Source organism: Tetrahymena thermophila, assembly GCF_000189635.1.
Source record: "Tetrahymena thermophila SB210 genomic scaffold scf_8254638, whole genome shotgun sequence".
Lineage (NCBI taxonomy): Eukaryota > Ciliophora > Oligohymenophorea > Hymenostomatida > Tetrahymenidae > Tetrahymena > Tetrahymena thermophila.
The window spans coordinates 278,577-294,635 of NW_002476407.1; the positions used below are offsets into that span (position 1 = coordinate 278,577).

The following is a 16,059-nucleotide window of genomic DNA, read 5'->3' on the forward strand; positions in this document are numbered from 1 at the left end:
TTCTAAGAAAATTACATTTTGTTTTAATATTTATTAAAGTAATTTTAAATTAATATTTTTTAAATACAAATAAATTACAAATATTAGAAAAATAATAACTTTTAATTGTATTTTTTATTTTATATCTTTAAAAATTAAAAATAAATATTTAAATTGTTTAAACTAATTTTTATATTTAAAATTAAATGAATAAAAGTTAAGAATATTATCTATTTTAATATAAAAATTTAATTATTGCTTTTAGAGAATATTATTTACTCAATCAACTAGGTTTTTTGAGATTATACAATTCAAGAGGCTTTAGATTTTGAAGTTTTTAACAAAATATTTCAGATAATTAGTACTATTTAAAATATACAAAATAATAATCAAAAGTATTTACCACTTCTTATCATATTTATGCAAGTATTTTAACTACAGAAATTGAAATATTAATCTATATTTGTAAATAAACAATTATGTTTTAGAATGTGCTATAAGACTTCAATAAATCATATAAATACAAATAATTTAGATTGAAAATAGTTATTTTTAATCTAATATTTTAAGATAAAAATTAAAAAAGTAAAAAATTGAAAAGAAGTAATAATACAATGATTACTTTAAATAGTTTTAATGATATTTTAATAAAATTAATTATTACAACATTCTGTACTGCAGTAGTTGATGCCTTTGACATTATAGATTCTTCTTGCTTAGCTTTTCCTTTCTGTTAAATATGCTCTACTAGTTCATGTTTAATATGTATAGAGGGATATTAACTTAGCTAAGATAATCTGTGCTAACTTAATACAAATATTTAAAATAAGTACCCGAAGATAGGCTTTTATTTTGATACTCTTTCTTAATAATTATAATTATGCCATCCATCGTGTGAGATGTGTAGAGGACCTTATTAATTTTAGTGCTTAGGATGCATTTAAGGCTATTAAGAAATAATTTCATATTCAGATATGTTTTATTGTATTAAATGTGAAGTCAGTAACTGCAGCAGGTTTAGCATTTTTTCTATATTTTATCTTCACACTTTTAACATCCAAAATCATAATACATATAAAATATTTCATTTTTAAATGAAATTTTTCATCATTTGTTAATAAAGAAGATTTTACTTCATTGCTAATTAAGGAAGTTTATTATCATTTATGATATTTCTTTTTATAGACTTAAACTTTTTCTTAAATAATTAGATGTGATACAGATGGAAAATGCTTAGAATGTATTCCCTAATTTTATTTAGATTAAAATTCCAATTAGTGCACTTAATGTTAAACTTAAAATTGCTAAATTTGCAGTAGCGTAAGCACTTGCGTTTAATGTTCTAAAGGGTATATTTTATCAGGCTCTGGAAATCAATGTAACATCGAATCTGTAAATGCAATATGCTAAATTTAAAGATGTAAATTAATATATTTTTATTATATTACTTAGATTTTTGCCCTTGTATATTTTAATTAGACTATTTTATTTCTAAAAATATTGTAATCTTCCAAAGAAATCACTAATTAATTCTTATATAAACAAATTTAAATTTTATGCCACTTTCAATTTAGAATCGAGAGATATTTTTTATCAAAAAGGTAAATCGTGCAACAAAGAAGGTTAGTGTAATTTGTGTTAAGATGGATTCTTTTTATAAAATGGTTTATGTAAATAATGCTAGTAGCCTTGTTTAACTTGCCAAGATGAAAGCACATCATGCAAATCTTGCCAAAGAGACGCATATAAAGATTATTATCTCTAAGGAACTTAGTGTGTTATGAGCTGTAATCATCAATTTTATGCTTCTAAATAATTAGGTAGGTGCGTTGAATGCTCTTCAGCAATCGAAGGTTGCTTAACTTGCCTTGATTAATTTACTTGTACTTCTTGCATTGATTCTATAAATTATACTATATAAAACAATAAATGTGTGAGAAAGTGCAAGCCAAATTAATTCGTTCTGATGAATAGTCTACAGTAAATAAAATCCTTGTAATAAAGAAGATTATGGGAATTGGATTAAGATTCTGTAATAAACTCTTGCTAAAACTGCTCACCTGAAATAAACTCTGTATGCAAATAGTGTATAGGTTTGCCAACATATTGCGAAATTTGTTAAGATGGCTATTTTATTTATAACGGAAAATGCCTTAACTCTTGTCCACCAAAGACATACTCGCTTACTAAATCAAAATTAAAGAAATGCTTCGATTGGTATTTATCAATATTCCTTACGTCATCTATTTCTTTTATTTGCCATTTAAAAAATACATTAAATTAAAATTTTCTTCATTTAATTTGTAAATTACACTAATAAAATTGGCTACAAATTTTAATAAATGACGTTCGAATTAATTTAAATTAATTTGTAACTTCCAATAAATAAATTTTTATATTTTATCAAAAAAGCATGGAAGGATGTAAACAGTGCATAAATGGGAATACTTGCCTTTAATGTGAAGATTCTTTCTAATCAAACTCAAATCAGCAATGCCAGATAAAATATTAATATGCATTATCTAACTAACCTATTAAATGTCTTTAAAATTAAGTATTTTTTAATGGTTTTTGCATGCCCTCTTGTCCTTCTGGAACTATTCCTTTCAAAAATAAATGCTAAGCTTATGATTCTTGTGAGATAATTTCATTTGACATCGGATAATAAATTGCAGTATGCTAAAAATGTAAAGATTCAAGTAAATTTATATATCAAGGATACTGCTTATCTTAGTGCCCGAGGTTTTTAAATACAGCCTCTGCAAATGGTATATGCCTTCCAAAATGTGATAGTGACTCCTTAACTTTACTTTAAGATTATTCATTCCCTTAATGTGTAAAGGAATGCCCTTTAAATAGCATAATCTCTGGATATTAGGAGCTGAATTAACAGTATTGCATTTAAACATCCTGTAAATTAGGTGAATATTTTGATACAATCGATTATTTTAGCTCTGAAAATAAAGATTCAAAGTAAATGTGTAAGCAATGTCATCCTTCTTGTTTAACATGTAATGGACCTACATAATACGATTGCATAGAATGTACAACAGGGTTAGTCTTTTAAGAGTATTATTTAAATAATGACCTAAATCCTTTACTAATGCAAACCAGAGTAAACTATGCGAACTCTACAGTAACTACTAAAGCGAGTATTCGAATTTGCTAAAATAATTGTAATTATGGATACTAAAAATCATTTAATGGGGTATGCATAAAATGCTAAGATTTAATATAGTGCTTGAAATGTCCTTCATTTAGCTACATTAATGGTAATAAATGCTAAGATTCGTGCTAGTCTGATCCATCACTTATTGAAAAAATAGATACAAAAAGCTTTTCCAATGATTTTTGTGATTAAAGACCAGGCTTAGTTTTGTATGTGAGTTGCTCTAAAAAAATAGGAAATATTTGTTTATCAGCAAAGTTTCTAACTATTCAAGCTATAGCTTAAATATCTTCATTTAACAATAATCAATCTAGCTTAGTATGCAACACTTCCTAAAAATTCTAGCTTATAGTTTAATTTGATGATAATTTAAATTTGTATAATATAACGGGGTTTAATCCTTAAATTTAAAAATTCAGTGTTTCTTGTTCTTTAAAAGATTAAAATAAGTAATTGTATGGAGCCTCAACTAAAATAATTGAATTTCTTGGTAATTTTACAGGAGATTTTTCTATTTCAACAGATAAAGCTAATTCCTAGTACGATTAAATAAATTTCAATTTAAGTAATTTCAGAATCCCTAATTTGCTTAATAATTAGTTGAATTTTTCTGTGTAAGTATCGACTAAGTATATAGATCTCTCTGGAAAAGAATAAATTTTTGATATATTTTAAGCAAATTAGTATTTAAACAGCAATTTTCTTCCATAATATAGAAATTAGAATCTTAGTTTATCTTCTAATTTTAGTTTTCCTCTCTTTAATTTCAACTAGTAGCTTTAAATCAAAGCTGAAATATTTTCTATTGTATAAGGAGAAAGGATAAATTCGTTTTATTCAAAATACATTACAGTTTATTCAAATAATTAAAATATGAATAATTCAAAAATAATTGTACAATACAACAAATAGGAAACAGTTAAGTAAATTATATCATACATACTAACAAACTATTCAGACACTAGCTTAAACGATTTTTCTTCGATTTATTAAATAAATGACATTTTAAATTACACTTCAAATAATGTTAGCTCTGACATAGAAGTCCAAAGAGATGTTAATATCTTAAAGTCTTATAATTATGGATTTAATTAGCAGTTTATAGGGTGTGATAGCAACATTACATGCAATAATTAGGGTAAATGTGGCTTGAATCGTAACTATTATACGATGTGTGAGTGCTTTGACAATTATATAGGTAAATTTAATTAAAAATAAAATAAAATATTTTACAGTATATTTAATTATTAGGAGAAGGATGTTCATGGTAGAATAACTAATTATTTACTAACGCTTTATAATATGTTGAATAATTTACTACAAACCTTTTAATTTCGCAGATGGCTCCATATAAGTAATTTCATTTTTAAACTACTTCTTGAAATATAAATAATTTTAATTAATTTTATGAAAAATACAATTTTAATATTTAATGAAAATAAATCTTTATTTTTAATTTAAAAAAGTATTAGCATGCTAGAATTAAAATATTCTATTTTACTTACATTGATGAAGTCAAGATAAATATTTACATAGACCAGCTTTTAAAATATTTACACAATCTTATATTAACTAGATAGTGATATGCTTAATTAGCTGTCTTTAAGTGGTATTTAAAATATATTAGAAATATACAGTTATTTGATAGATTTAGCAAGGTAATTTAATCTTATGAAATAAATTAGTGGAAATATAGTAAATTTAATAGAAAAAACTGTAATAACCTACTTTAGGAAAGTTTAAGGGAATATGACATTTGAAAGCTCTAATTTATACATATAATTTTAATACATATATAATTCTAATAAAGATTTAACGATCCCTTTTACACAAAACCTAAAATTTATATTAAAATTCAAGAAAAGATAGCTTTAATAAACATAATTTTAATTTAATAAGTATTATTTAGTTTCTTTTAATTTACCGAGCGATGTTTTCATTACAAATCCAATTGAAAATTAATTTGCAAATAATAATAATGTTATTGTGGCTCTATCACCTGTGACAACAAACAGGCTATTATACACAGATTAAAATGGTATGGTTCATCAAGAGCAAAATTTATTTTTTAGCTTGGATGCTAGTTTAAAAGGACCTTAAGGAAAAGCAATTAAATTTAGTCCTGAATGCTATATTTTTACAAATAATCTTACATATCTAGATACAATAAGCAATTTAAATTTTGAAAGGATAAATGATTTTTCTTAGCTACAGTGTGAAAACATCGGGTTTAATTCTACATTTATAGGACTTTAATTATCCCAAGATTATATAAATTCAATAGATTCAAGCTAAGAAAATAATAAAAACAACATATTATAATCTATATCAGATGATGGTGATTCTTTTTATTCTCTAAAAGTTGGTTTGATTGCTTCTTTTATAATCATATCTCACATGATGTTTTTTTTTACAAAATTTTTTTGTAAAGGAAAAACTCTTATCTATACCTGCATTTTGACAAAATAATCAGATGAAACTGCAATTCCTAATTAATCTAATGTATAAAGCAACACTCAAAAACAAGAAATATAATAGAAAAATCAATTTAACTGCACAAATATTAAAGAGCAAATGAACCAAATTAACATTATAAAAGATAAGGATCAATTAAATTCCAATCAAAATAAAATTCAAAATAAATATATTAAGAGAAAAGAAAGCTTGAGAATTATAGCAGGTATAAAAATGGATACTTCTTAGGATTTCAAATAGTAATAATAGTAAGATCAGTAATAATAATATTAAATAAAACAAAGAGATGTACCATTAATATAAGAAGTTTGTTTATAGCCTTAGATAATATCTTAAATAGTAGAAAAACCAATTTAAATAAATAATCAAAATATCTAATCGTTAAGTAATTGCTCAATGAGTCCTGACTCAATTCAAATTGTATTTCAAAATAATTTTATCCATCAAAATTAAAATAAAGAAACTATTAAATAAAGTAATACCTTTAGCATAGTATCAAATAATGCTGAATAAAATCAACAATCTATCCAAGTAAACTAAAATACCTCTCCAAAATAAGACAATATTATTAAAATTAGCAATAATTAAATATTTGATAAAATATTTTTCTACCACTCTTTTACCTGCTTCAACATAAGTTTTGAATACTGTCCAAACTACTTCAGAGTAATGCACTTTGCTCTTAATTATTATATGATAGCTTCTTCAAATATACTTGTCCTAAGTTTCTTACAAAGATACAATTTAGAATAAATAGATTAAGTAATAGTTTCTGTCATTTTTGGTATGGCTTTTACCTATTTAATCTCCTTTTTAGTTCTCTTAATATTTTAAGCTATTTTTAGGTTTCTTAAAAGTGAAAATAAACTGTCAAATTTACAACTATTTTAATATTATTTAGTGTTTGCTATTCTATTTGCTGTAGGATCAGTTATAATATCTTATAGCTCCTCTGAGAGTTCCTCGTATAGTGTTTTATCATATATCATATCTATCATAATTTCAATATCTTTAGCAATTATTCTAGAATCTATATCACTTCTGTTTTTGAAATATCATAAATCATAGAGAATACTTTAGCTTATTAGATACAGAAGTCTGGATTTCTAAAAATGAAGGAATTAATTTATTTAAAATATTATTCAATTTAATTTATTAATTTTGTAAATATAAAAAATCTAATTTTATTTTTTTATTTTATATTTAAGATATGTAAATTCAAAAATATTTTTATAAAAAAATTATTGTGAATAATTCAATAATTAATTCTAAAATCTTTAAATTTTTTGTTATAATTGCTTAAAGAGTGTGTCTACAGTAATTAATCTTTGTCTAAATATATATATATGTGAAAAAAGATACAAGAATAAAGCTAACATTATATTAACTCTCTCCTCTAAGATTAAACTTATTCATATAAAAAAATAATAAAAGATCAATATATTTTATTGTTAAATTAAAAACAAGCAAGCATTAATTTTTTAAAAAAATTAAATTCATTATAAAATGTTTCCATAAACTAATATATTTGGTGGTAACCAAGGGGCAACAGGAGGTGGATTATTCAACAACAATTAAGGAGGTGCAATGAATTAAGGAATGCAACAAGGAGGCTTATTCACATAGTAATAAACTGGGTTAAATAATACATTTGGTGTATAGCCTTAGCAACAATAGCCATAATTAGGTTATTTTAACTAAATGTAAACTATAAATCCAAATCCCTAAATGACTGGCTTTAACTAAGCTGAAAAAAATAAATAGGATGTCTTCCTTGTACTTAAGCATCATAGATTCATAATGGATTATCAAAAAAATTATCATAGATTACTTACACTTATTTAAGATGTATGTTAAAAAACAAATTAAAATTTAGTACAAGAAACTCAAAAGCTTGGTGAAGGAAAGGTTACAACTAATAATCCAAACACTACTATTCAAGGAATAGCAAATCCTGCAAATAATAATTAATAGCAAGTCGTTGTTAAAGGAATTAATACAGAAAATATTGAATAAACAAGCTAAAATCTGGAAAAAATTCGCGAAAAGAATGAACTCATATTTGCTAAATTATTTGAAATTCACTGCTTAATAGAGAGAATAGCATCAAATGCTAACACAATCGAAAGAGATTCTAATGCAGAAATGAGGCTTTTCAGGTAGTTTAATGATATTGATTCATCAATTACTCATCAAAACTAAAAGCTAATTGATTTAAATTAAAAAATAATTGATGCAAAAAACAATTAAGCAGGAGGTGAATTGAATACAAATAATAACTAAAATTCAAGTGCTAGAGAATAAAATGGATCAATTAATAATCAAAACATAACTAAAAAAAAGTAGGTTCTTATTGATATGCTAGGATAAATTAAAAAAGGTGTTGAAATTATTAAAGAATAACATTAAGAAGACTCTAAAGATTTTGAAATATTAATCAAAAAGCTAAATCAATCTAGGACTCATCCTTTTTGAGATATAAATATTGGACAAAAAAGCAAATAAACAAAGAAAGAAAGAAATAAATAAATATTATAAAAAATTATTTTAAAATAAATTTAAAAACAAATAAAAAAGAATGTTGGTTCAATTATTTTTTTGTAAAATACTATTTTTTTAATTATCAATTTTAATTATTAATTTGTATTTATATATTCAATCATATTCGAAATTTTATTTTAAGAATAGCAAATTATTTTTTTTTTGTAAAATTGTATTCTAAGAATGACAAATATATTTTTTTATAAAATTTTATTTTATCCAAAATAATTGAAGGGTTTGAAATTAAAAGCTTATTATTTCATTCAAATTCATTTTTTTATTTACTAAATGGTATTTAAATTTAGAAAAGTAAAAACGCGGAATTTTTTTATTCAGTCAATTGAAATATAAAAAACATGAATAATATTTTCTTTAAAATCACTTAAAACATGCAGCTAAATATAAATTCAAATGAGCGGAAAAAATCTTTGGTGAATAATCAAATAAATACCAATTCAATTTTAAGCATGCTGTATTTATAATTCAGAAACTATACATGCAGGTAATTAATTATTTTGTTTTGAATTTGAAAAATATAGTCAATCAATTAATCAATATCTTTGTTAAGTTAAAAACAGCCTTATCAAATTCAAATAAAACCAAAGAAAAAAAAAACTTTAAAAAATTAAGTTTTATTCAAACATAAAGTTTAATAAGAATATATAATAGTAAAAGTAGTCAATATTTCTTAATTGGGCTAGCTACAAAAAAGTAAGCACTGACTAGATAAAGACGAAAAAAAAATTGAATCAATTTTACTCATAAAACTATGAATGACTTAATAGCAAATATTAGTAGTGATTGCAACTAAGAATATGAAGAAATAAATGGCGGCAGTCCTATCTAAAAAAGAATTTTAGAAAGAGGAAGTTTAATTTAATAATTGAATAACAGAGATATAGATCAAGCAGATAGTTGTCATTCTACATCTACTCAAAACTAATCTTTGCACTAGAACTAAATAAATTCTAAGTAGAGTAGCAGCTAAAAGTCTTAAGATAGAAAAAAGAGATCATCTTCAATCTTATAAGCATCTATAAGCTCCACTCATACAACTAGTAGATCATTTGTACAAGGAAATGGAGCAAATTAAGTTCTAAATGGTAATATTTGTAGTAATCATAATAATGGTTCTTAAAATAATACTACTTATATGTTTGATGAGCTTTTTACTCTTGATAGGGAAATGTTTGCAGAAAAGTTGTAAATTTAAAATTCTGTCCTAAAAACTGAAAAGAATTGTTTTGAACTGGAGTTAAAGAGAGTAAATTTTTAAAAATGTTGATTGAATTACTTAACAATTTTTAAATTATTAAAATAAAGAAAGCAGAAATTATTGAATAATTGGAAAAAAAGATCTAAGAAATACAAAAGAAATATAAGAATGACATTGAAAGAAAAGAGTAATTGGAAATTGAATAAACAATACTTTAAAAGAAAATAAATGACATTGTAAACATTTATGAGAATAATAATGGGAAAGAGGATGTAAATTAATTACTCAAAATGACAACTGACCTAAGATCTGAGTTAAATTTAAAACAAATGATTATTGATAAGCAAAAGGAAACAATTAAATCTCTTTAATAATAGAATGAAATCCTTTAAAAAAATGAAGTAGAAATATTAGAAGCATAAAAAAAATCCTAGTTAATAGTTGATAAATTTGAGACTGTCAATAAAGATTTGTAAAGGTTTTTGAAATAATCTACTGAAATGTAAATCAAGCTCAGAAATCAACTTATGATAAGTGAAAGTAACAGATAGCTTCTTGAAGAGAAATACAATGTTCATACACAAAGAGCTGCAATCCTAAATAATAATCACAACACTAGTATGGGATAGGATCTCGGATCTAGAGCAAGTCTGATGATGAACAACGAGATATTAAGATAAACTAGGGGATCTCATGAACAATCTTTTGCTTTTAACCATTTAGATTCTATCAATTAAGATATCAGTTTTAAAAAATAAAATTAAAATCAAATAAACTAAAAAAGAGAAGAATTGATATAATATTAGAGATTTTAAGAAAGATCAATAGAAGATTAATAAGAATAAGATACAAGCAAAGCTAGAAATACCTAAAAAATTACATAAAATAATGATAAATAAAAATATACATAGTAGTAATTACATAGCAATTCTTTAGCTGCAGCAGCTGCAGAGTTTTCTAAATTTTAAGGAAGTATGCAATGCCATGACTTATGCAAAGAGGAACTCTCTAACCAGATTTAAGAATAAGAAAGTATTATCAATCTTAGCTTATTATCGGATTCAGTAAAGTAAAAAGAAATTAACACAAATCAACCATTATTAAGTGCTAGGTAGTAAGGAAATACAAACAAATTGCTATTGTAATTTTAAAATAGCTAAGTGAAAAATAACAATAACAACTTGATGTCAAGCTTAAAAGAACATATACTTAGCCTTTCTGAAAATAAAGAAAATTTGAATGAATAGTTGCATGAAATTTTAAAGGAGTCTAAGAGAGGTAATGAAAAAAATGTAAAAGAGTTAATGGTAAAATTTGAGACTCGTTTAGGACAATTTTTCAATGAGTTATCAAACCAAGCTGAAATTTTAGTCATTTTGTAGTAGCGTTTAGATTAATAGGATAATATAATTGAAGAATATCACAGATCAGAGTAAGAAAAGCTGGAAGAGTAAAAATAAAAATATAAAAAACAGATAAAAAGTTTGTTGAAAGATATTGATATGCTAACTTCTCAAAAAGAAGAGATTGTTAAAAAATTTGAAGAATAAGTGAACTAAAGTTACGAATAGGCAAAAACTGAAGTGCAAAGATAGTACTAAAATCAAATTGAAGACTTGAAATCATTACTTGACTAGGCATTAATAAGAGAACAATAACTTGATTTATGTGTGAGATAATATAAAGAGAATTCTAATTAAAAGTAATAAAGAATGCTTTAAAGGTTCAAAAACAATAGCATCAGTAGCTAGAATTTAAATGGAGTAGGGATAGCCTTGAATAATAGCTACAATTTGGTAAATGAAAATTAAAATACATAGATAAATATAGAGAAAATAAATTCAGGATTTTGTGGTGATCCTGGTTCTAAAACAAACAGAGATAACATTTAGCACCAATAAACAAGGGATGAAAGTGAATTTAAAGAAAACACAAACTCTTAAAATATGATATCAAACAGAAATGAAGAAAACAATAAATCAACCTTGACAAATAAAACTTATTCTCCTGCTCCTTCAAACTCTATTAATTATCTATCAACTGAATAATTAGAAAATGTGAATTGTTAGTTTTCTGTCAGAAATAATACCTCAAATATAAAATTTGTCCCTAACCAAATAGAGGGTAGCATCAACCAATAATAAATTTTCTATCCAGTATAAAATAATAATCTTTATTAATCAACTTAATCAGATAAATATATGTAGAGAAAAACTGATGAGAACAGCTACCACTCTTCAAAGAATTATAATTTATCAGTTTCTAGCTAATCTAATTAGGTTGAATAAAATTCTTTGGATTTTTCTCATGGATCACATCAATAATAATAAATTTTTAATAATAACAACTCAATAAGAAATAGCATAGATACTAACAGAAGTAGCAGAAACTTTAACAAAATAGAATCAAATTTTAACACTACAGATAACAGATAGATTTATTAAAAAATAATCTAAAACAATACTAGATAATCTTACTAATAAGATTAGATAAGTATGCTAGAAGAGAATTAAAATAGTTCTGTTTAAGTTTAAAAAAGGTTAATTGATCAATTTAGCACAGAGGCTTATTAGAAATAAAACATGTAGATAAAGAAAAATATGTCTAGTAATACTTTACAGCCTCATCAATATTAAAGCTAACAAGAAAACAAGTATCACAATGAACTTAAGGCTTCTTAAAAATCATATGATTCTTAATCTAGCTACCATCTCTAAGATACATTCGGTTAGTAAGATCAAGGTTTCAACTAACACTAATCAAAGTAACTCTCATAGTACAACCAGAAATCTAATAAGATGTAATAAAAAGCAAACTCAAGCACTTTAGCCAGAGCTAATTCTTATACTAATTTAAATTCTAGTAGAAACAACTCTCAAGCAGGTTCCTCTTGTGTTGGAGAATAGATTGAAAGTATTCATATTATGAAAGAATCTAAATAATTAAATAGTTTTTAAAACTATGACTCCTATAACAGCAACTACAATAGTTAAAGGTAAGTTATACAACAAATAAATGGTTTAAATTAACCAAACTAAATTTTAAATTAAGAACATTTTTCTGAAGAGCAATCAAAGTCTAACAACTCTGACTTGAACGCTTTTAATAACTTTACATTTACTTAATCTTAATAAAATTACAATGATTTTTCTGATATAGAAGCATATTATAAATAATAATAACAAACATTACCAAACATAGCAAAGCTATAAGAGTACAATTAAATTTAATAAAAAATAAAAAACAAAAACCTAAATAAACTTTAAATTGTAACTGACACATATGATGAGCATAAATTAGACTAAATTTAATGTTAGAATTAGAGGAGCGATAATTTAAAATTTGCTGATGTAAATAAATCTTCATCTTGCCAAAGGATAAGATCATAATCATCTTCTTAATATAATTTTGTAAATAACTAATCAACTTAAAACTCATCAGATCATATGCTAACAGAAAATAATCAAGATTAAATGAATTTGAAATAAAAATATAATAAATGAAACTAACCAATTATATAATATAATAAATAAATAAATTAATTAATTTTTTGAATCAATTATAAACAATATATGTGTATTCCAACATTTTTCCTTAAACATCTAAAAGTTTTATCTTTAAAAATTTACTTTAATTATAAAACACATAAATAGTTTTAGTTTTCTTTATTTTAAACTTTTAGGAGGTGAACTTTTTAAAATAAAATCTCATCTAAAAATTTATATTAAAAAAGATAAATTTGGCAAAAAATATTTTGAAAATAAGATTTGTCAAAATTTTTATATTAAAAGCTCAAAAGTATTTAAAAAATATACACTTTAATTTAATTATTTATTTAATTTCCTAATTTTTAATAATAAATTTTAATGTGAGTGAAATTTGTAAATTAAAACTTGAATCATTAATCTAAATATCCTAAATTGTTTGAAATATTTTAGATTTTTAAAATGAATGGTATAATTTGTAAAATATGTTTTAATTAATTTAACAACTTTCAATGATAATGATCAGTTTGTTTAAATATTTTTTAGAGATCTTTAGTTTATTTTAGTAATAGATTTTATATTGTTTTACTTTTCTTAATTGCTCTAATTTCTAAGTAATTAAGTTAGTATTAAATTTAAAGGTGTTTTTTATGTTATAAAGATTTAAGTTATTAATAAAAACTTTTGAAAATTTTTAATTTGAATATTTACTATAAAATACTTAACAAAAAATTCGTATAAAATGTTTTGAAAACATAAAAAATAGTGCTAATATATTAAAATCAATAGTTATATTTGCTCATCTAACTTATCGCTAATCTAATTATTTAATTAGTTTCTATCATTATTCAACATCTTCAGGTAAGTTTTCAAGATCAATATCTTCACCAGTGATTTTCTTGTAAATTCTTAAAACAGCTTCAGTTTCAGCTTCGAAGTGGCTGGAAGGATCGAAAGAGTTAGAAATGAAAACTTAGTTCTTGCTACCATCACCAGTAGGAATGTAAGAATCAGAAATCTAATTTGATTAATTTTCATTTATTTAACAAATAGTATACACAAAATGATAATTAAAATTTTACTTATTCGAACTATTCTTTAATATTTTGCTTTCCAATAAGATCAATAGCAGGTTGAATTTCAGCTCTAGGATTATTAGTTTCAACAGTAGTAGAAATGATGGCAATGTAGTAACCCTTTTGGCATACATTATGGACACTGGAGACCATCATAACGTAAATATCTTTTTTAAGATTAGATAATATGATTAATTATATTTATCAATTTAATTAATTACCATTTTGTCTATTAACTTATCTTTGAGGAATGATAATTTGAACTGAGGGAATGTCCTTAGTACCAGGGATAGGCTTATCAAGAATACAAATAACACGAATGATTTGGCCTACCTTCTTAACTAAGTTTTAGTTACCAGTCTTGATAGCATAGGTAGGATCACAGACGACAAGCTTGCACTTAGCAACTTAATCTCCGGCTTAAACACCACAAACTCTTCCGTTTTCGTCATAAACGATTTTATCAATATCAGTATTGAGCATGAAAGTACCTCCTTAGATAGCACTCATACGAGAGAAACCTTCAGGAATACCACCAAGACCATAAACGGGATAAATGAAAGGAGAGTCACCATATCTATTTATAGAATCCATATATAATTTAATCTTATCAACACATTCAATAGCAGGTCTATCTAAAAATTGATCATTGTTAAATAATGCAACAGCGTGACCAATGAAGTCGATAGTGTTGGCTTCCAAATCGAACTTGTTTAAGAGTTGTCTCATAGTCATAATTTTTAAATCATATCCTTTATTTAAAAATATTTTAAATAGTAAAATTTATATTTATTTAAATGCTTATCAGTAATTTTGTCATCAATTTATTGTTTATTTTGAATGTAAGTGTATTACTTATTGCGAAAAAATATAAGATTTAATTTTTTATTTGAAATTTAAAGAAATTTTAGAACAGAAAACCTAGTGTCCTAATTAAACCTAAATTTTTGGGTTTTAACTTAGTGCTTATTATTGAATGACAATAAATAAACAAATGAGAATTCGTTTGCTCTAACTAAAAATTAATTTGGAAGGGGTAACAACTAACTACTTAATTTTCTATTAGAAGCATGAAATCTCAAATCTTTATTAATAAATTTTTCAGCTTTATCCTTAAAAAAATATTACCTTTGTAGGTATTGACATCCTTAGCATCGTAGTTAGAAACGTAAACGAAGAAATTTTTGCATCTTCTCTTTTCCAATAATCCCATCAAGTCACTTTAAAGGGCTTCCTTATCGTTTGCAGGAACCTTTTCAATTTTAGGACCACCAGATGAGAAGATACCAGCCTTCTTATTTTGGTAAACGTAGGTACCATCGATGCCTTTAATATAATTTAATGGATTAATAAATTTTTGATGTATTAAATTTGTAAATGGTTGCATGAACAAAAGTAAAAATGTTCATAATATTTTATAAAAGTAAATAATATTTTTACACTTCCATTCAAGATAACCAGCGACACGAGTTTTGAGAAGAATTTTTACCAATTTTCCGTTAGCCATAATAAACTTAGGAACTAAATCAATGTTCCAATCTCTGTTTGCACCATAAACTTTAGGAACATCTACATTTGGTCTGAAGATTTTCCACAAGTTGGTCAAGTTAACGGAGGCACCTTCACCACCATAAAAGCTATTTCTATCAATATGAAGAACCTTCATACCTATTTTAATAATATTTTATATTGCAATTCATTAAATAGAGAGTAAATTGATTGATTCTTGATAAATTGGAAGATTATATGTAATATTTATAAAAGATACTACAAATCTAAGCTATTAATTGATCTATCTAAATCATAAATAAATAAACTGGCATCAACGCTTTTGATTTTAATAGAGACAAAACTATAAAATTATAATATTACCTTTAAGTGAAAGCAAACCTGATAGGATACATTCAATGAAACCTGTACCGCAAACAACAACGTCGTATGTGTCGTCCATTTTTATTACCTTTTTCTTCTTTAATTTTTTGTTTTTATGGAAATATTTATTTTTTAATTAAATTTTTTATTAATATCAAAAAAAATATTCTTGAGTTTTTTAATAGAAGAAATTTAAACGCTTGCAAATGCTGATTTTTATTCACCTATTTATTTTTTATAAATAAT

General features: G+C 24.0%; 4 protein-coding genes across 4 annotated transcripts; 3 read left to right on the plus strand and 1 right to left on the minus strand. All coding sequences in view use genetic code 6, as the record gives it.

Moving 5' to 3' along the window:
- Positions 1-529: 529 nt before the first annotated feature.
- Positions 530-6,745, plus strand: TTHERM_00189050 (transmembrane protein, putative). The gene is made up of 6 exons (XM_001016581.2): positions 530-994; positions 1,191-1,399; positions 1,581-2,196; positions 2,392-4,346; positions 4,400-4,502; positions 4,615-6,745. The coding sequence occupies exons 1-6, from the start codon at positions 594-596 to the stop codon at positions 6,737-6,739; spliced, it is 5,409 nt and encodes a 1,802-aa protein (XP_001016581.2). The 5' UTR covers positions 530-593; the 3' UTR covers positions 6,740-6,745.
- Positions 6,746-7,039: 294 nt separating this feature from the next.
- On the plus strand, positions 7,040-8,098 carry TTHERM_00189060 (nucleoporin, putative; the record flags this gene model as incomplete). The annotated part of the gene is made up of 1 exon (XM_001016582.4): positions 7,040-8,098. Exon 1 carries the CDS (start codon positions 7,130-7,132, stop codon positions 8,096-8,098), a length of 969 nt encoding a protein of 322 aa, XP_001016582.3. The 5' UTR covers positions 7,040-7,129.
- Positions 8,099-8,933: 835 nt separating this feature from the next.
- On the plus strand, positions 8,934-12,883 carry TTHERM_00189070 (hypothetical protein; the record flags this gene model as incomplete). The annotated part of the gene is made up of 2 exons (XM_001016583.1): positions 8,934-9,428; positions 9,488-12,883. 2 exons carry the CDS (start codon positions 8,934-8,936, stop codon positions 12,881-12,883), a joined length of 3,891 nt encoding a protein of 1,296 aa, XP_001016583.1.
- An 823-nt stretch (positions 12,884-13,706) lies between these two features.
- TTHERM_00189080 (GDP dissociation inhibitor) lies at positions 13,707-15,892 on the minus strand (the record flags this gene model as incomplete). Its single annotated transcript, XM_001016584.3, has 6 exons — positions 13,707-13,883; positions 13,948-14,108; positions 14,163-14,693; positions 15,070-15,267; positions 15,382-15,609; positions 15,814-15,892. 6 exons carry the CDS (start codon positions 15,890-15,892, stop codon positions 13,707-13,709), a joined length of 1,374 nt encoding a protein of 457 aa, XP_001016584.1.
- Between the last annotated feature and the right edge of the window lie 167 nt (positions 15,893-16,059).